This window comes from Podarcis tiliguerta, assembly GCF_965153285.1.
Source record: "Podarcis tiliguerta genome assembly, chromosome: 14".
Lineage (NCBI taxonomy): Eukaryota > Metazoa > Chordata > Lepidosauria > Squamata > Lacertidae > Podarcis > Podarcis tiliguerta.
Genome location: NC_139547.1, coordinates 40195517 through 40216568, shown reverse-complemented (window position 1 = coordinate 40216568; position 21052 = coordinate 40195517). Strand labels below are relative to the sequence as shown.

At 45.2% G+C, this 21052-nt stretch overlaps 1 protein-coding gene across 7 annotated transcripts in view; it reads right to left on the bottom strand.

Annotated features, from left to right (window-relative positions):
* Positions 1-130: 130 nt before the first annotated feature.
* The window catches only part of VPS35L (VPS35 endosomal protein sorting factor like), an 82760-nt gene continuing 61838 nt past the window's right edge, over positions 131-21052 (bottom strand). For all 7 annotated transcript variants that reach the window (XM_083413396.1, XM_083413393.1, XM_083413398.1 and 4 more), the window contains 5 exons: positions 15390-15529; positions 13416-13581; positions 6822-6940; positions 3531-3677; positions 131-698 (listed from right to left, as the gene is read on the bottom strand). In XM_083413396.1, coding sequence (XP_083269522.1) covers positions 600-698; positions 3531-3677; positions 6822-6940; positions 13416-13581; positions 15390-15529 — 671 coding nt within the window. In that variant the 3' untranslated portion in view covers positions 131-599. The remainder of the gene's footprint in view (positions 699-3530; positions 3678-6821; positions 6941-13415; positions 13582-15389; positions 15530-21052) is intronic.

The window sequence follows — 21052 nt, the reverse complement described above, 5'->3', positions numbered from 1 at the left end:
TTGAGCTTAGCCACCAAAGCTTCCCGGACACATTTGCTTCCAAGTATTTCTCAAGGTCTACCACAAACGCTCAAGGATCTCTGCATTTACATGATGCTTTAAAATAAAATAAAAAGGCCCAACAGCAAGGTGTTCTGAGAGGTATATTCAAGATGAACGCTGAGTAACAGCTCCCTGTTAATCAGATGTACAAGCCCATCTTTCAAAGGCTGCAGCACTCAAAAGACATTGCTCAAACATGGTGGCACAAGTTATCTCTCCTCTTTTCTTTACAGCCCCATCAGATTTGGATAGAAAAGTTATTTCCAGTCTGAAATTGTAAGATACTGTTTCACCGACCCCCAGTTAGCATTTAAATCACCTTTTAATGGTTAGTGGCTGTGCAATGGGGAAACAAAACCTCATTTCAAAAATGATGGCACTGTCAGGACACATTTTCCTTCTGTCTCTGACCAAATAAATCTGTCACGCACCAAGGGACTCTACAAAATGAAAAAAAGATATTGAACTCCGATAATAGCCTAAGATGCAGCCTGGGGGGTTTGTAGGCCTTAGAGAAGGACCCTCCAGTACATCCAAGTTCAGGAGGCTATGATTTGTCAGGTCCTTGACTGCAGAGGAAGTCTTGCAGCCAGATCGGTAAAATGGCTCAGCTCAGGGTGTTTGCTTTGCTTCTTGATGTATTCCAAGGTTTTGACCTAAGATAGAAAGAAGCGGGGTGGGGGGGGGATAAACAATGAAAATCAAGTCCTCTCTCTACAGGTAATGTGTATCTGCTTCAGGATGGGTTTGAAACCACTGAACAATGTGGAAATTTGACAGTGCCCTAAGCAACATCTGTGGAAGTCCTCAAAAACCAACAAGGTGGCAGAGGCTTCCAAACACCAGAGTTTGATGATAAACTGTGATGTTGTAAAGAGCTGCATTGGCACCAGCTGGCAAGGTGATGGGTGAAACTGCTGCAGTTCTCATCATGGAAGCTGAGGTGCTTTTACCTCAGCACCTTGCAGCCTGTGGCCAATACAGCTGGCCCCAGCCTGCTGCTCATCTGGGGATGTATGTAAAGCAAGCGTAGGCAAACTCAGCCCTCCAGATGTTTTGGGACTACTACTCTCATCATCCCTAGCTAACAGGGTCAGGGATGATGGGAGTTGTTGTCCCAAAAACATCTGGAGGGCTGAGTTTGCCTATGCCTGGTGTAAAGGCTCCTGCCCCCAGCTGAGTGAGCCCCGAGTCCCCTTCCACTCACCTGTGACCACCAGGTGACTTGGGGCTCCTTGGCTAGGCTGCTGGGGGCGGAAAGCTCCTGCCCCCAGCAGAGGTAGCCCTGGTGTCCCTGCCACTTGCGCTTGAGCAGCAAGGACCTTGGGGCTCCTTGGCCAGGCTTCCTCTACCTTCACTGGTGTGGGGGGCAAGCAAGCTACCTTCCACTTTCGCCCCCCACTTCCCAAAGACAGACCAGTAGCCAAGTGCACAGAGCCTGTTGGGCGTTGTGGATTTGACTGCCTTAAGCCTTCGCCCATGCAGGTGCACTGCCTCTTTCCTCTGGGGTTTGCCTTGCCTGGCTGCCTTGCATCAGGAAGGTGGGCTCCATCTTTCTGGGAGGAAAGGCACAGCACACCCTCCCAGATGAAGGCAGGCAGGCGGTAGCCAAGCACAGCTGCAGACCCGATCCTGCTCCTATTCAAGTGCAAGCAGGAGTGGGGTCCTGGCATTGCTCTTCCCAGCTGAGCAGCCCCAATCCCGCTCCTACTCTCATGCAAGCAGCAACAGGGTCAGGGCTCTCGCAGCTGGGTTAGGAGGAGCATTTTAATGGGACCCCCATCCTGCCACTGGCTCCTGCGAACTGGTGGCAGTTGCCAATTCGGGCAGAGTGCGATTGCAGTTTCACCAGTGGTATATCGCCGGTGAATCCGCTGCCACTTGAGTCCCTCTGCCTCCAGCTCCTGACTAGTTTATTTCTTCCTCAACCTGCTGGGCGGCAGAGGGACTCAAGAGCAATGATGCTGAGTGAAGTTGTCATCGCAGTCTACCCTCACATACTGGTCCTGGGCGAGATAGATTGATATATCGCCCAGTGTTAGTTGGGAGCAGGGCTGAAATGCCCTGCAGAGCATCCTGACCCCTGAGCACAACCAAAATCAAAGGGCAGGCAATCGTGAAAGCTTGCTTAAGGTGTGTCTGTTATGTAAATCACAGAGAAAGAAGCTGCCTCATAATGACTTGAGCCTGCTCTGACCTGCAGTAGCTTACTGGCCCTAATTGCAGAAGGGGGGTCTCTGTCTGTCTCTCTTGCTGAAACCAAGGCCCATTAACTGGAAGTAGCAGCGTTGAACCTGGAACATTTGCCATGAAAAATGCATAAGCTCTGCCACTGGGCTATGGGCCATCGGTCAATCTGAGTTACCTTGGGAGCACAGCTTCGATTTTGTAAAAATTAATTTTGGGCACTTAAAAGTGCATGGAACACACAGCCCTGGGTTTACAATGCCACAAAAATACCCATTTTCCAGCGCTAATGTAGGCAGTTGCACTTCCTAGTGAACAGCAAGGCTTATTCTGGGTAAATGCAGTTAGCAGCATTCTCCCTATATTTTCCTGATGGGCATAGAGTGAAATGGAACAGGCCAGCTATTCTTTTGGTTGCGCACTCAGTGGTGAGTCTGACTTTGGGGGAAGGAAAGAAGTTACAAAAGAAAATCATCACGCCATGCAAAAGTTATTTAGCAATGATTTTCTGAATTAAGGTCCATCTAGTCCATCATCCTATGGCCAACCATGTGCATCCTCAAAGGCAACAAGCAAGGCTTGAAGTCAATAGCCCTCCCCTGCTGCTGGCCCCTTGGCAGTTGGTACTGGAGTGCCACACGACCTCTGAAAATGGATAATTCCTATAGCAGCCATGACTAGTAGTGACTGAGGGATATATTATGTTACCCTATCAAGACATCCGGGTCTGTGAGCATCAACACATCTTTTGACAATGAATCACATGACTAATTATGTGTTGTGCATCTTCTCCTATGTCTGTTTCAAATCTGCTGCCAGTCACGTTCACTGGGTGACCCTGAGTTCCAGTTTTATGGGGAAAGTGAGGGAAAGGTTGACATGAGGTGTCTTCTTGCTATGCAGCTCTGCTTTTAAGTACGTTGGCAAACTGGGTTTCAGGGTCCAGTGGAGTCAGGCATGAACCGTTATTCCAATTAAAACAGGGAAGCTTGGATACCCTAATTCGAAAAGTTTAAATTATTAGACAATGTCGAAAGAGACAATTCTGCTAAACCAAGTCTTCTACAGATGGAAACAAAACAAAGCAAGCTGACCCTTTCCCTTCATTGCCATTTGGACCCATTTTTCCTCTCTGTAGCTATTTATTTTATAGCTGCCAACTTCTCGCACCTGATGAAGTGGACTCCAGCCCATAAATATTGATGCTACAATAAATCTGTTAAGTCTTTTAAGATGCTGCAAAACTCTGTTGTTTGAATACAAAGGTATTCAAACCTGCCCAGCCTCAAAATCTGCCTTACCGTGATTTTTGTGTCTGCATAGCCGTGCCTCTGAGCCAGGTTCCACAAGTTAACAGCGAGCTGGTTGAGTTTGTTGTTTCTCAGGTCTCCGTGGGCCAAGATGCTATTGAAGAGGTTGAGAGCCAGCTGGCTCTGCCGCTTTAAAGTCTACATTTTAAAACACATAATTCTTTTAGCAGACAGACATGTAGCTTGCAAGTTCACACACAGGGTTGCATGGGAGAGGAGAGAATCAACTGATGGAATGTCAGGCTGCAGATGTTGCATTTCACTGTCATTTGGGACCATTTTTAGTTTTTTTAGCCTGCACCTATTGATTCATATCTACCTACTGACAATGCCGCATCATGCATTTGATGAAGTGGACACCAGTCCACAAATGTTTGTGCTATAATAAATCAGTATTAAAATTGACAAAAGACTTTTTTTTGTTTGATTACAGACATTCAACCAACAAATGTCAAGCCTTTTGCCTTGTTTTGAGATCAACAGATGTAATGATGGAGATAATACTATTTTTAATTTTTATCATCCATATGTCATCTTTTGTTTCTAAAGGGAATTGCATTTCCCTTAGGCTGAAGCTGCAATGAAAGCACTTGACTGACAGGCACATTAACCTACGGCTGAGCAACCCCTTTTGTTCCCTTATCAGCACCTCCCTTCATGTCTTCTGCCTACTTTAAATTTTTGAACCCTCTTGGAAACAACAGTGTCATTCTGCAGTATTGCACGCAACACTGTTAGAACACATTACAAAACAGCAAAAACAAAGGCAGTGTCACATAAACACTGACTTGCACATGCAGACTGTCCCTAGTTCAATCCCATTCCAAAGAATCTCAAGTAGGAAAGCTGGAAGATATCTCATCCAGACATGTAGAGAGCCATAGTAAGACAATGCTGAGCTAGATAAGCCAACGATCTAACCTCAGTAGAAGGGAGTTTCATATGCTCATATATGTTTACCCTGAAGATGCTTCATAAAAGCACCACATCAGGGATTCTCTAGGGCAGCTGCCAAGCCCTAGAGGTGTTCCATAGCAATGCCAGCATTACCCCTGTGTAGTAGGCTGAATGCTCTTTTGATCATCCCCTTTGTCAGGAAGCACTTTCTGTTCAACTTGGGAAGAGCAAGAGCCGCTTGCCCTCCCCTCCCCCCTTTTAGAGGCAGAGCTGCCAGCCATCGCCCCAAGGAATCAAATCAGCTGAAGAATAGTTGGAAGCTGCTGAGCCATTGTGGCTGACCTGCCACATTAATTAATGCATTTTATACTTCACCAGAGCCCTCTCTCAATTCACCCAGCCTTAACTGTTGCCCGGTGTGAATTACTGCTGAAGCAAGCAGGGGAAAGAAATTAAAATGCTGCCTAAACGCTGCTACCAGGACTACTCGCTCATGCGTGCACGCATACAACCCAGGAAGAAAGAGTTTATGTTGAATGTAACATAGGGAAAGGCTCTCCCAAGAAGATGTTGCTACATTTGAACATCATGCTTCTACAGCTACCTCATTCTACAGGAACATTAGCCCTGCTGAAGTCAAGCAACTGCTCTCTCCACACTCCCAATGAGTGGGCAATGAGAGATGTTCTTATACAGCACTTATATGCTTTATGAGCTCATAGGGTGCATTGCAGTAGTTCGGTCTCAACGTTGCCAATGAACAGATCACTGTGGCCTGGCTAATGCTCTGTCTAGGAACGGCCAGAGCTGGCACACAAGCCAAAGCTGATAAAATACACTTTTCGCCACTGTAGACACCTCAGCTTCTAGTGACAAAAACAGTTAAAATTGCAGACTACAAACGAGATCCCATCCAGAACAGGCCTGAAAGCCACCCACCTACAGAGCCTGCATCTTGTTGGGATCTAATACAGTATAATAAGCTTGTTGGATTTCATCCAGCCCACCATTGCTTCCAGGCACTGGCACAGCCACTTCTGATTCAGAGCTGGGAATAATCAGTGTACCTATACCTCAAATGAACTCTCCCAACAGCATCATAGACATGTCAAACCATACTGGGGACCAGATGGTAACTTTCAGAAGGATGCCATGGTCAATGGTATCAGAAGCCAGTGAGAGCTCAAGGAGATTTAACAAAGATACACCACCACCATTGCCTGCCTCTTTCACACTAAATGCCATTCATAAGGGCACCCAAGGCCGATTCTGTTCCAAAGCTAGACCTAAAACCAAAGTGGATTTGGCCTAGATAATCTTTCTCCAAGAGTGCCTGGAGAGTTGCTACCACCCTCTTGAACACCTCACTCTTCAAGGGGTTATTTGTGACAAGCTGGTACTTTTCACTTATCATGGGATCCTGGGTGGGGTGGGGTTTCCCCCCAGGAACTGAGAGACTGTCACCTCTTTTAAGGTTGGCAAGCATCACACTCTCATGCAAGCATGCATTTTCTATACCCAGGACTCACCCACCCTCTCCTCAGCCTGCTCAAATTAGCCAGGATGAGTCAGGGCCAAAGGAATACATGGCTGGTTGACTTGTGGCCAGTTGACTCACTGCAAACACCTTGTCCACATACTCAAGCCTCAAAAGCTGACCCTTGTCCCACAGACCTAGACCAGATGGTACACTGGACACTTCAACCAGACTGGTGACAACAACAACAGCGTCAATGTCATCACAGAGACCTAAGCAGTTGTCCTTGCCTTTTGCGTCACTCACACTCTGGCAATCGTCCAGCCCGTGTTATAGTCTGCAGCTCCCTAGAATACCAAGGAACAACGTGGGCTCCTCCAGGCTGGAGAAGCCACTGGAGTGATTGTGTGAATAGCCCACCAAATCTCACTGATTTTCAGCGGGACTAAGACCTCAGCAGAATCAAGAGTTCTGTCCACCACAAAATCTCCCGGAGTCCAATCTCTAAGGGCATACCAGCTTAATGGGCCCTCCACCCCTGCAGAGGGAAACCTGACACCATGAGACCAAACCTCAGCTGGAAATGGTGTGACCATAATAATGGTGTAAGCAAGATATGTTCAGAAGGAAAGGAAGGAGAGTAAAACTGAGGAACAGTGGCCAGCAGCTTAGGAGCAGATTTCAGGCCCAACGCAAGGCTGGAAGCAAACTATGTAAAGTGTTTGTGCAAATATTTGTTATGTAAACCAAGTTCCCCCAAGCTGGTGTCCTCCAGGTGTTTTGGTCTACAGCTCTAATCTGCTCCGGCAAGCATTGATGATGAGTATTGTAGTCCCACAAAATCTGCAGGGGTTGGGGAAGGCTAGGCTAGATGGGTGTCCCAAAAGAAGAAACTAGCTTGCACCAACCTCATCCTTCCCAAGGTTCTTGAGATGCTCCAGGATCTGGGCTATCAAGGTTTCACACAACTTGTTGGTTTCTGCCAGGAATTTGGTATCTCCACCATACAGGGTATCGTTGGATTCAACTGAGAAAACAGGTTTAGGAATAAAAACAGGGATGTGGGTATTCAAGAATGCTTGACAGAAGACAAAAAAGTAAACATTTATTGGTGCCTGAGTTTTATTTTCTTCCTCTTCCCTCCGTTCCTGTGTGTGTGTGTGTGTGTGTGTGTGTTTAAGATTGTAAACCTACATGCACGTACTCGTTTTAATTGATTGCATGTAAGGCACTCTGGGAGCCATTTGGGCTGAAGCAAGGGGCCTAAATGCTCTAAATATATATACAAAGTAAGAATACTTACTTTTATTGAAATATTTATGTACCGCCCTCTTGCAAAACATCAGGGCAGTGCACAACAACATGAAAGCGTTACAAAGCAATACAAAACATCTCAGAGAAATTCTGTCTGCCATTCAGTTTTCCAAGTAACAATCAGTTGTATCCAATGCTAGTCCCACTCAGAGGAGACCCATTAATTCATTAATTTCAGTTGGTCATAGAATTGTAGAGTTGGGAGGGACCCCAAGCGTCATCTCATCCAGCTCCCTGCAATGCAAGAACTCTCAGTAGGGCTTAGCTGGATACCACCCATTCCCAGAGGGCAGAGCCAGTGCATACATACATACACCTGAGCTTGAAATTACTCCTTGGGTAGAGTAAGCTATGGGCAAAGTAGAGTCTGAGCATCTTGGCACATAGTGAACTACAAAGTTGGATGTGCATTCAGAACATCCATGTAGGCATGACCTAGTGTACACTGTTGGATCTGTTCTGTAACTTTTGGATGAAAATTCCTAATGACAAGTCTTAAGTTGTTTTGACTGTTGGAAACCAAAAAAGTGGGGGGCGGATTTCATGCATACAAAATGCAAATACCCTCAGCAGATTGTACTAAAGTTCTAAGAAGACTCATCTGTTTCTGCTGGGAAATACACTAATGAGCCAAGTTTGTCTAATTATTCGGACTGATAAAAGCCTCTAAAGTTTCCCTTCAGAAATATGAAAAAGTTGCTGTTCTTACAGAATGCTCTTTGATTTTCAAAACAAGAACACTTTCTCTCACTTTAGTCTTTTCTTTCAAAATAGAACATTGATCACCGTTGACTTTATGGTACATTCAATAATTTGTTTTCAAAGAACGTAACATCCCTAAGACCATTTTTTATTTCACTTACACAAATATTTAAAATTATGCCAGAACGGTGTCCAAGAATGTGAAGCTTCTCAAAATAGTTTTCTCTGAAATATGTATTTCAGACTAGTATTTCATATTTCAGAACATGACTAGTGTTCAAAGCAGTATACAAGATATAAAAATCAGAAAAACAAAAATCAATAAAATTACCCATTCAACAGGGACTAACAAAGCAAGCTAAACATTATTAAGACATTATCAGGGAGAGAAAGCAAAACTTTCAGAAGCTGCAGCTTAAAATCAACCACGTCAAAACACGATCTAAACAGAGAATAAAAGAGCAGTCCCATGACACTTAAAAAATTGCAATGTAAACACCAAGTGGGTGTGCCAGAGAAATGACAAAACTGAAGAGATGGAAGTGATTCTCTGTCTCCCGGGGCTTTCTATACATCACCTCCCCTGTGACAGCATCCATCTATTTATTTAGAATACAGTGGTACCTCGGGTTAAGAACTTAATTCGTTCTGGAGGTCTGTTCTTAACCTGAAACACCACTTTAGCTAATGGGGCCTCCTGCTGCCGCCACGCCGCTGGAACAAGATTTCTGTTCTCATCCTGAAGCAATGTTCTTAACCTGAGGTACTATTTCTGGGTTAGCGGAGTCTGTAACCTGAAGCGTATGTAACCTGAGGCGTATGTAACCTGAAGCGTATGTAACCCGAGGTACCACTGTACTTACATTCAGCGTTATAAAATCTCAAGAGGTTTTCAAACCAGTTTATAAAAGATAATAATAATAATAATAATAATAATAATAATAATAATAATAATTTATTATTTATACCCCGCCCATCTGGCTGACTTTCCCCAGCCCCACCTTTTTCCCTGACTCAAGGCAGCTTATAAATAAAACAGCTAAAAATATAGGAAAAACATAGGAGAAAAACATAGGAAAAAGCAACAATATTTAAAAAGAAGTAAACACACACATACAATCACAACAAAAACAGCTTTAAAAAACCAGAAGCATTTATATAACATAATCTCATAAAATACCACATCCATGCATATACTATTACTATGACATGGAACATTAAAAACAGCTCAGGGCCAGTGGGGAGAACCTCAGACTCAAGGGCCCAATGTGGCCCTCAAAGACCTATCTGGCCCCTGGTTCTCTCCCCACTCATGGGCCCTGCTTTGTATCCAGACTGTTTTTCTTGACTTTGCCTGACTTGAATGCATCCTTGAACTCTGATTGGATGGATGACACAGAGGGGTGTGTGCAAAAACTAGCCTATTGTACACTTTGCCTACTTCTGCCTCTGACCCCGCCCACCACTAGTACGTGGCCCCAGAAGGGAACGTGGCCCTTTGGCTGAAAAAGGTTCCACACCCATAACAGGAGGAGCCACAACGCTGCCAACCCGGGTTAAGGTAATTCCGAATGCCACTTTCAGGTATTTGATTTTACAGAAATATTGGAATCTGCTACACAATCAAGACAGAAGTCTTCCAGCATTTGCAGATTACTCCAGTGGCCTTACCCACACTTCATTTAAGCTATCTGCAAGTAAGCTGTGTATTTTTAAAGAACTACTTCATCCACTGCCATGGCAAGAGAGAAAGCAGGGCAGAACCTTCTTTCTTTCTTTCTTTTTCTCTCTCTCTTGGGGAGATGTCATGAGATTAAATGAGCTTGAGTGTGCCTGCACTAGTAAGATATTATTATTAAATTTAGGAATACATGAAGTTCTTTGAACCAAGCGCTCAAGAGTTACTGATGCAAAGCAGCGCTTAATCCCAGGTTTTGCACAAATAAGGTTTGCAACGTGTGGATTAAGTATTTAGGCTCTTTGTGCAGGATCATAATCCAATTGCACACTCAATACTTGCTTAGTAACCGAAAAGGATTTATCAAGCTGTGCTAAAAGAGAAAAACAAGCACCAAACTGAGGCTGAAAACATGACCCAGAGTGGATCTTCTTTCTATTTTCATGTCACCTTTCTTCCAAGGAGCTCAGAATATTTTATATCATCAGCCTCTGCCAATCTGGTGCCCTCCTGTTTTGGACTACAACTCCCATCAGCCCCAGTCAGCACAGCATAATGCTCAGGCTGATGGGAGTTGTAGTCCAAAATATCTGCTGGGTACCAAGTTAGCAAAAGTTGGTGTGCATAATCTGCCACCCTCACAACCACCCTGTGAGGTAGGTTAGGCTGAGAGAGACAGTGACTGGTCCAAGGACTAGTCACACTGATCTTTAGCTGAACTATGTTGAATCCCTACAAGGCAGGAGAGGGGGATGATTCAAATCTCTGAGCCCGGCCTTGGCTGGGGAGGGCGGGGTATAAATAAAAAAATATTTTTATTATTTTTATAAAAAATATTATTATTATTATTATTATTATTATTATTATTATTATTAAATACAGCCCTGTTTGGGCATACTGGGGACGGGAGTTGGATTTGAATTCGTCTCCCACCTATGATTTCCCCCAATTTTTTGCTTTGAGCAGCCACTCTTGGCAGAGGTTCCTTCTGGCCACCAACCATTCTGCAATCTGCAGATGAAGGGCGGTATACTAAATGAATGGATGGATGTGGCTTAAGGACTTCAAGGCTTCAGCTTCCCCACCCTGCTCATGCTGTGCGTTAAGTCTCTCCTACATACACACATACTTTGCAGGGACTAAGCAACTCCTGACACACCGGCCTGCTGCCATCACCCTTCTAGCTCTCTTTGCTAGGTGGGAGGGCCAGCCGTAAAAGCCGTGGAGGGTGAAGAGCCTCATCTTTTGGGCCAGCGACTGAAGCAGCGGCTGACATTCCTGCCTGCGCATCTTTCTAAAAGCATTGTGATTGCCTAGGAGTCACTATCAACTTGCAGGTCAAAACTGTGTGTGTGCGCACGTCAACCGATCCCACCTTTCTTGTATATGCATTTTTTCCCTTTTTACTGATTTTGTGTTTACATGTGGACCCCACATGTGATACTATCTGATCCGAAATAAAATTGCAAGCTAAATTTTCTTGGTGTTGAAATCAGTTTTAATAAGGGATGTTGCACTACCAGTGTCTGTGGAACTCCCTGCCTATTGACATTAAGCAGGTGCCCTCACTGTACTGTTTCAGCTGCCCACTGAAAGCCTTTTCGTTTCAGCAAGTCTACCCAGATATAGAAACTGAGTTACCTAGATCCATTTTAGAAGTTTTATTAATTTTATCTTTGTCTCTAATGATAGTGGCTCTACATATATTTATTTTTAATTAGACGGTGGGTTTTAGCTCCAATTCTTTTGTATACGGCTTGGAGAGCTTCTTGGATCAAGCAGTTTATTAAATCCTCTAAATAAATACATGCCTCTTTCTGCCTTTAACTCTCCTACATATTTCCAAGCTTTTACTACCCCTTCCCTCATGCTGGCTACTAATTGCCTGACAGGTCACTGTACTTAATTATAGAAGGCTGTTGATCCCTTGAGCTGCACTGTGACTTCAGCATTGAACTGTGCCTTTCCCCCTGCGCACACACAGTTGAAAGATACAAAAAAGAAACTGAAAGCTTTCACTTTTTACTCTTTGGAAATAATGATTCCTCTCTTCTCTCTTTGCCCCTTACTGTCTTCTCCAGAATAATTATTATTATAATTATCATCATTACTATTAGACTTCTTAGTCCCTTGTAACCTGAAGGTCTCCAAACAACTTAAAACACATTTTTAAATACAAATCTATTGTGCCATAACAAAACAAAACAAAACAACCCCATAACAGAATCCTGACTCTTCTCTTTTTGCAGCCCCGCCAAACAAAAAGATGGAGCAGGGGGAGGTGGCAGTATAAGATGGATGCAGAGAGGACTCGAAGTCCTGAAACAAGCAACCTCATTTCTACAACTCAGGGCAGAGGGCGGATCCAACAGAAGGTGTCTATGGCGTCTCTTTGTCTCCAGGCCACCTTTCTGTTAACTGCCCAAGTTTAAAGGCAATCTATCCACCACTAGCAAGGCAGAACAGGACCAGAGCCCTGGCCTCACCTGTGACTTCATTTATCCCTTTGCCCTCCATTTATCAGTCTGGCGTCAGGCCAAGGCACTTCTGCTTGTACAGCACTGTAAATCAGGCCCTTTCTTCTCTGCCTCCTCCACTCCAACTCCATTCCATACCCTGATCAGGTCTCATCTTGACTACGGTTGCATGCCAGTCACGTAACTTTTATGCTGAAATAGCTCACCTCTTCCGTCAGACCAAGCAACACTCCACTCCTCCATTGGCAATCCCATCCTCTCTGCATCCAGACTAACTCCTCGTGTTTACCTTTTTGAAATTCTCCACAGTCTTTCCCCCCTTATTCCTCTGATATATCAGCAACAGTGATCTTAACCGATCCACCTCTGGAACCTTCAACTGCCTTTACATCTTCTGCTGTCAAGCAACGCCATTCAAGCGCCTTTGCTTGTCCATTAAGTCTGTCAGCTCCTAACAGAACACCTTTGCTAGCACCAAATCTGTCTCCTTGAAGCTTTCCTTTTCCCCCTGAAGCTGGAATGGGGGACCTACGGCCCTCCAGAGGTTGTTGGACTGCAATTTCAATCACCCGCTTCCTCCATGTATTTACACCTGCTATATTCATAAACAATTCCATCTTTGTGCATAGGGTTAGTGGTAGAGCACAGGGACATAGGAACCAGCATTGCACCGAGTCAGACCACTGGCTCATCTCAGTCAGTATTGCAGACACTGACTGGCAGCAGCTCTCTGGGATTTCAGGAAGGGAGTCCTTCCCAGCCGTACCTGGAGATGCCAGGGATTGAACCTGGAGCCCTGTGCATGCAAAGCAGATGCTATACCACTCAGCTATTGTGGTATGAAGTAAGATCTCAGTCTGCGTGGTTCTAAATTAACAGGAAACTGCCTTATGTGGAGCCAGACCATGCGGAGCCCAGCACTGTCTCCACTGATTGGCAATGGCTCTCCAGGGTTTCAGATACCTAGTCTTAAATGCAAAAGATTCTGCACATGCTTTGCTCACAGAAGATCTTCGCTTCAATCCCAGGCATCTCCTTTTAAGAGCATTGGAAGTAGCAGAGCTAAGAAAGCCCCCGACTCTGAAGTACCAATCAGGAGTAAACCCTGAACCATTGGCTAAGCTGGCTAGGGCTGATGGGAATTGTAGTCCAAAACTTCAGGGGAAGGGCACTAGAGTAGATAATACTGGGGGGGATGGACCAATGGGCTGACTCAGTCGAAGGCAGCTGCATTATTGTTCACACAAGCGAGTCAGCATTTGGTACTGTGGCTTGCAGGAGCCTCCTAATGAAATTCTGGGGCTCCCAGCATTAAAGCCTCCCTCTCTTACCTTTGTCTACATGGTAGATGTAAGTCTCCTGACTCATTGCTGAGAGAAGATGCACGACATTCGTATAAATCCGGACTTTATCATCACCGTTATCTTCCCAGGTATAGTCCTGGATGACGTTCAGCAGCCCTCGCACAAGAAACAACACGCCTTGCTCGGGATGGTCCTACGGAAAAACACACACACACACACACACACACACACACTTAAGTAAGACCCAGTATAATCAAACAGGTTGATTCAACACTCCTGTCCCCCAAAAAACACTTCAACCACCAGCAGCAACATAACATCCTGCTTCGAGAGATTTTGTGCTGGCTCAGCAATGGTTAACCATGCACTGTCGTAAGCAGTTGAAGGGAGACTGAAGAGCTCTTAAGAGAGGCTTAGAAGCCCTCACCTTAACCCAACCGATTTCAGGCAGTTTAGCAGCATGCTGGCATGCTGTTGTTTTGTTTAACTTTGTTTTCGTGGAAGAGCATCAAGTCATGTGAGAGCCCCCACCTGCACTATGCAGACTGAGGTTTACCTCCTGTTTCTAAGGAGCTCAAAAATCATGGAGAAAACGCTGGGAAAGGCAGAAAGCCTGCATGAAATCCACATGGCTCACTCCTGGCTCTTCCCGATTTGAGCCTTTGAAAAAACCCAAAGCACAAATGTTTTTAAAGAGCCTCATTTCTGAGAGCAGCAAGTGAATCATAGAATCATAGAATCATAGAGTTGGAAGAGACCACAAGGGCCATCGAGTCCAACCCCCTGCCAAGCAGGAAACACCATCAGAGCACTCCTGACATATGGTTGTCAAGCCTCTGCTTAAAGACCTCTAAAGAAGGAGACTCCACCACACTCCTTGGCAGCAAATTCCACTGTCGAACAGCTCTTACTGTCACGAAGTTCTTCCTAATGTTTAGGTGGAATCTTCTTTCTTGTAGTTTGGATCCATTGCTCCGTGTCCGCTTCTCTGGAGCAGCAGAAAACAACCTTTCTCCCTCCTCTATGTGACATCCTTTTATATATTTGAACATGGCTATCATATCACCCCTTAACCTCCTCTTCTCCAGGCTAAACATGCCCAGCTCCCTTAGCCGTTCCTCATAAGGCATCGTTTCCAGGCCTTTGACCATTTTGGTTGCCCTCCTCTGGACACATTCCAGTTTGTCAATGTCCTTCTTGAACTGTGGTGCTGGACACAGTACTCCAGGTGAGGTCTGACCTCACCAGGTGAGGTCTGACCAGAGCAGAATACAGTGACACTATTACTTCCCTTGATCTAGATGCTATACTCCTGTTGATGCAGCCCAGAATTGCATTGGCTTTTTTAGCTGCCGTGGGGAGGGTGCGGCTGCACTCATGTCCTGCTTGCAGAGTTTCCAAGAGGCATTAGGTTGGCCATTTTGAGAATAGGATGCTGGAGTTGGCCTGAACAGTTTTTAGCTGTTCATATGCTCTTAAAGGGTTTAAGGACCATCAGATGAGCCCAGCTGGATGAAAGCAAAGGGCCTACCTAGCCCAGTATTCTGCTCCAACAAAATGCCTTAGGAAAATGCAAAAGCAACAGCCCTCTCCCATTGTTGCTCTCCAGCTTACTGCCTTCAATACTGGAAGATAATATACACCCACCTTGACTAGTAGCCATTGACTAGTCTTTCCACCCACCAGGTGACTGGGTAAAGGCCTTTTTAGTGGTAGCATCCAAATTCACCAATGGTCTGCCTAGAGCCAACCTTAATGTCACTTTGGTGCCAGGAAGAACTTTTTTTAAAAAAGAAAATTAATCCCCCACCCCATTTGATTTTCCTAATGGTTTTACACAGCCCTTATGTGTTTTGTTGTTATTTTATTTTATTTTATTTTAGAAACCCCCAACTGATTTTGTCTTGCCTAGCTACATAAGCTGCCCTGATAGTATAACAGTGGCTTAGAAGAAGAAGCATTTCAGCCCTAAAGATTGAGTGGCTCATGCTGGCTACTTACAGGAATGATCAACAGAGTGGAAAAGAAATTGCAGAGGAATTCCAGGAGGAACGTTTCGGAGGACCGCATCTTCCCATCTATGTTGATCGTCTTTGGCACCTCGGGAACAAGGCTTATTGCCGCTTTGAAAAAGGCATCCGCTGCAAAGAAATCACAGCCACTGCTTTATGAGCAAGCAGAACATAGATTTATCGACAGGCCTGTGATTTTAAGTAGACCTGCACACAATCACATGGGTTCAAATCTCTGCTGCACTATCCAGCAACCTGCAATTATTCAACAAGCTGCACTTGCGACAGAATGTTTCAGGGATCCACGATCTCCTAACAGGAGTGTTCAGGATTCCAACTCAGTTATACTCGCTCCAAAATACTGGTTCTTAAAGACAGGTTAATTTGCGCATTTAGCTTTACACAACAACAGTGGTATTACTTTCCCCATGGGCTACTAAGATAAGGAAGTCTATGGAATGGAATCACATCTGCCATTGCTCTGGTGTTACAAAACACACATGCTCAATGACTCTGTATATGACATTTTGTCACCAGAAAAGCAATAATCTGAATAGCATAAGTATCCAGTTCCATGAACAAGAATACTCTTGGCTTTCTAAAGTTACTTCAAATTACATGGGATGAATCTCCAGATCTTTTCTTAATTTAGCTTTCACTAGTTCGCCTGCTTAAGTCTATCCCAGCCTGGGTAAAAAAAACAAAAACCCAACACTTTAAAAAAACGGTAGCAAATTCCCCAGCCCCCACCAAAAAAATAAAACCCAGACACCGACATCAGAATAAATGCATTAAAAGGCCTGCATCATACAAGTAATACAAGGTGATTAGTCTTTTGAAGGCTAAAACAAGCAGACTTGTGAGTATATTGTCATACTTCCTCAAGCGAGAGATCATAGTCTAGGATATATTTTTATTGAACACCACACATTGGAAAGGCATACAGAAAAACAAGCTGAAATTCACCAACACTGTAAAGTGCAGTCAACCTACATCTTGTGAGCAAACAATCTTATTTATATTCCAAACATATTCAGAGACATTTAAATAATGATACTTCCTCAAGGAACACACACACACAAACAGAGAGAGAGAAAGTCTCAAAATATCACCAGCAATGCAAAAAATATTCAGTCAATTGTTATGCCTTTTAACATAGAAACATAGCTGTCCTTCGTGTCCTATTAAGTCACATAGAGAAAAGCCCAGACAACTATTCCCTGCTTTTGGGGAGAGCAGAGAAGAGCAAAAAGAAACTGCTTCAGCCAGGAACTCTCAGCTTTAATTCAAATAGATTTCTTTTTGAGTCTTCTCGGGGCTACAGAAAATGCAGGGTTGTATCCAACTTAGTGCTACTCAGAGGAGACCCACTGAAAGTAATATGCCTAAATTAGTCACAAGGTTGTATTCAATGCTACCTCTAAAATGAAAGGACTTGGCTAACGTAAGTTCATTGCTTTCAATGGGTCAGAGTAGACCTTAGTTGGATGCAGCCCACCGGAAAATGGCTTAGCTGGTGGTCCTTACTCCAGAAAAGATGGGTTTCTGTTTACACTGATCCCAACGCAAACTGTAGGGAGGAAAAACCCTGCGGGGAAAGGAGCCAATCCACTTAACACTCAGCAACATTACTTTATGGGCAGGGCAGAAATCCCCTCTCCCTCCCTCTCTCACAGCAATTTGCTTTCTGTGCAACTGTCCTTTCATCATAAGAAAGCCCTGTCACCAACAAGAGAACCATGACACTTGTCTTACACAGCCAAGCCACCCAGGACTACTCGCAGTTGCACTCGTAGGTTTGGGTCAAGGCAATTTGCTTCGAGTCCCTAAGGAAAGTGGGGTGGCGTTCACCTTCCCATGAAGCCGACCATTTAACCACCTGCCTGCGCTGCACGGCCAAATTCTCCTCCGTGCTCACAGGGCGACAGCGAGAATTCAACCCTAGGTCAGCTGAATTGTCACCTTAGCAGAGCGGCGGCAGCCAGAACAAAGCTTGAACACAGCCACAATTACTTCTGCCTCCTGAGGGAATCAGTCAGAAACAGACTTTCAGAGCCATTGCTCTGAACTACCAACCATGACACAGAGAGGCATATCCTGAGGCAACGTGCTTGGCTAGGAAGGCATTTAATGTATATTTAAAGGCTGGTTTCCCCAGTGCTCAAAATGGCGTACAGTATGTAAGATGTGGCTGGATTCCAACTCTCATTCCTCCATTCATTTACTGCCTTTTTCTCCCGCCTTTTTTCTCCAAGAAGTTCCAAGGTGGCAGACATGGTTCTCCAGCTCCTTGTTTAATCCGCACCCTGTGAGGGAGGTTGGAGACTGGTCCAAGGTCACCCGAAGTGAACTTCATGGCTGAGTGGGGATTTGAACCCCAGCCTCTCATGTCCTAGCCTGGCACTCTAACCACTGCACCACACTTCTTCCCCAGCCGGAAGGTCAAAATCAGCCCTCTGAATTGCTAGCTGGATTTGCTCACACATCTCACCAGGCAGCGCTACTTGGCACCCTTCTTAGGATACTGTCAGTCTCTGCAGAGCCACAAAGGAATTGGCTGCCTGTCTTTTATTTTTTTGACAGATGACTGTCTTTATGCCAACATGAAAACACACAAAGGAGAAGCTGGTGGAAAGCGAAGGGAGGGGATGACGGCAGCCGGGTAACTCTGCCTCCACAGCCCACCTTTCGAGGGAAAGCTACTGAATTTAAACCCAGCGTCATTTACAGTCCGCTTAAAGCAGCTCCTTGCAATTATAGTTCCTTTACCTAACCTTGAAATATGGCGAGATAAATTTGAAATACGCAGCTCCTTATATAGGCCGTCCATTAAGCCCCCCCTTTCCTGAGGCAAGCTGGCACTGCGTTTGATGGGGGTGGGGAGGTGAGCGTTCGCGGCAATAAATTGCCGATGATGCTTTCCTAGGCCTCAATTAATAGCTTGTGCACTGCACCATATGCAAGCTACTTTACGCTCCGCTAAATTTCCCATTCCTCCCCGGCAAGCAGTGGATCTTCCTTCATTCTGGCTGACCACTGGGCTATAAATCCTTCCGTGGAGGCCTGCACTATTTCCGCGTGTGACCTTCAGACAAGAAAAATTAATGCCCTGTTCTAACGGGGCCCAACTGTGCCTGGCTGCAGGGGAAAGCACGCCTCGAATGTTTCCTTGCAAAGGCAGGGTTTCCCAAAGGCCTGCTACACGTCTGCTCTTGGAAGGCTCCACATGGGCTCAGAGGATTGGGAACATGCTCCCCACACCTCTCTCCATTTTTCCTGTTCTCCTTTATTGCATTTATATCCCACCTTTTTCTTCACGGAGCTCAAGTACCCCCCCCCCCCCATATAATCCTTACAACCCTGTGAGGTAAGTTAGGCTGAGAGGCAGTGACTAGCCCACAAGGTCACCCTATGAGCCTAATTGTGGAGTGAGGATTCGAACTATGGTTTCCCAGGTCCTACTCCAACACTCTAACCACTGCACCACACTGCCTCTTTTGCATAAGACCCTTTTTAAAACCAGCTTCTGGGGCAATTATGGATGCTATAAGGCATCTGTAATCATACCATGTTTCCTAAAAAAGTTCAGAGTGGTGTGCACAGCTCCCCCCCCCCCCATTTTATCCTCAAAAGAGCCCTATCAGGTAGATTAGAGAGAAGTAAGCTAGGTCAGTGTTTCTCAAACTTGGGTCTCCAGACGTTGTTGGACTACAACTCCCACCATCCCTGACCACTGGTCTTGACAGCTAGGGATGATGGGAATTGTAGTCCAACAACAGCTGGAGACTCAAATTTGAGAAACATTGGGGTAGGTGATACATAATTAGGAAATCATGGTTTCCCAATGTGTGGACAAGGCATAAATAGCCCTGGGCCCATGCACCCCCCACCCTTTTTCATAGCCTCAAGGAGGAAATCAGAAGTCTCAGCTTCTGCTTTTAAAATGAACCACAGTTTCTCGGTATGTCTGAACTGCAGCAACTATGGTTTGTTTTAACTTTAGAGAGAACAAGCCAAGATCAAACCACGACTATCCACATCAGCGATTAAAGCCATTCAGTTCCAAATGGGTCAGAGACTAGATTGAAGGATCTAATCAAATCTGGGGTGGGGGAGGTGGGGAAGAAGAGGCCGTTGCAGTTTCTGCTAATGCCCCCTTTTCTTGGAATTGGAAAATATGCAGTACTAAAGCAGCAAATATAACAAGATGATGAAAAACATCAGGATTGAGGATTCTTCGTCCTCATTTCCGGATGGCCCAGAAAAGTAGGCCAGCAGAAACACAAATATTTCATCTTGCTGTGCTATCAGATAAGGGTGGGGGCAGCTAGGAATATTAGATCAGCTATAGCTCTGTGCACTTTTGAACTCTGAATCCAGATTCGGTCAGCGCAGTTGAGCAAAACAAATCCCACCCCAATTTCCATTTTTATCTGTCCCTCGGTGAAATTAGTCATCCAAGTTAGTTGGATACCTCTGGCCATGTGGCATATTAAGCTTCGAGCCAAGCAAAGTTTTAACAGCTCAGAAAAGCATTATGTTAGGACAAACCTACACTGTTTCACAATCACGTGCCTCAAGTGAATGCTATAAAGAGAAGTAGAATTAACAAATCTCTGTTCATTTTGCCCTCAGAGAGATTGATAGCTTGGCGCAGCACATTACCTATGACAGGAAACATGTCTGCTGAGGATTTATCATTACTCTGCAAAGTTACACTAAGTCCAAAACTGTGGTTCATGGACCACAGTGATCCGCAAGATCCATTTAGGTGACCTGCAGCACGTCCACATTAAATATTCACATTGATTTTTAATTGCATTGCTGTTGCTTCTTTTCTTTCTTGTATTGTATTGTAACCTGAATTTTACAAAATGCAAATTATAATACAATAAAACACAATATAGGAAATAAAAGCAATAAAATCACACAGCATCTAGCACAGTGCTTTACATTTGCTGTAGCAGGCTGTCAGGGAACTGCCATCAGAGCCAGAAGGAGAGGGAGGGCTCCAGAGGGATTCCGGAGAGCGTCCCGGGAGGGAGAGAAGCAGCACATCTTCTGGGGAACGAAATCAGCGTAGCACCAGTGGAGAAGGGGGGCAGATGGGGGAATCGGCGAGGTGGCTCCAAGACTCCTCGCCGGGGACCAGCGGGGAGAGCATGGGTCCTCCGATGCCCACACCCTCCCTGCGCAGAAGGCTTCTGCGCAGGGAGAGTAGGCAGAGACTAGGCGTCAAAGAACATTTGTGCTGGAAGAAGTTCAAGAAACGGCCACTGACGGATTCTGCCAGCGATTGAGACAGCCACGGGGGAGTGGCTGTCCAGACAGAAAGGGTTCACTCAGGCAACCCACCCAGGTGTGGCGCCGATTTACGCACGAGCAACCCCTAGAACCATTACACAAGCAGAAGGGTCATTAAGGGGTCCACCAAGAACCACCAGCAAATTCAAGTGACTCGTGGGGGAAACAGATCGGGAGCCACTGCACAAAGAGATCCAGTTCAGTGTGCAGGGTCATGTATGTGTGATCCTACACACGTCTTCTCAAGTCAAAGTTCAATTGAGTCCCATTTGCTGCTGAAACCATCCAAGCCAGTAGGTAGGATTCTTTTCCATAGATCCCTTCCATCCAGACACTGCCTAGTCCACA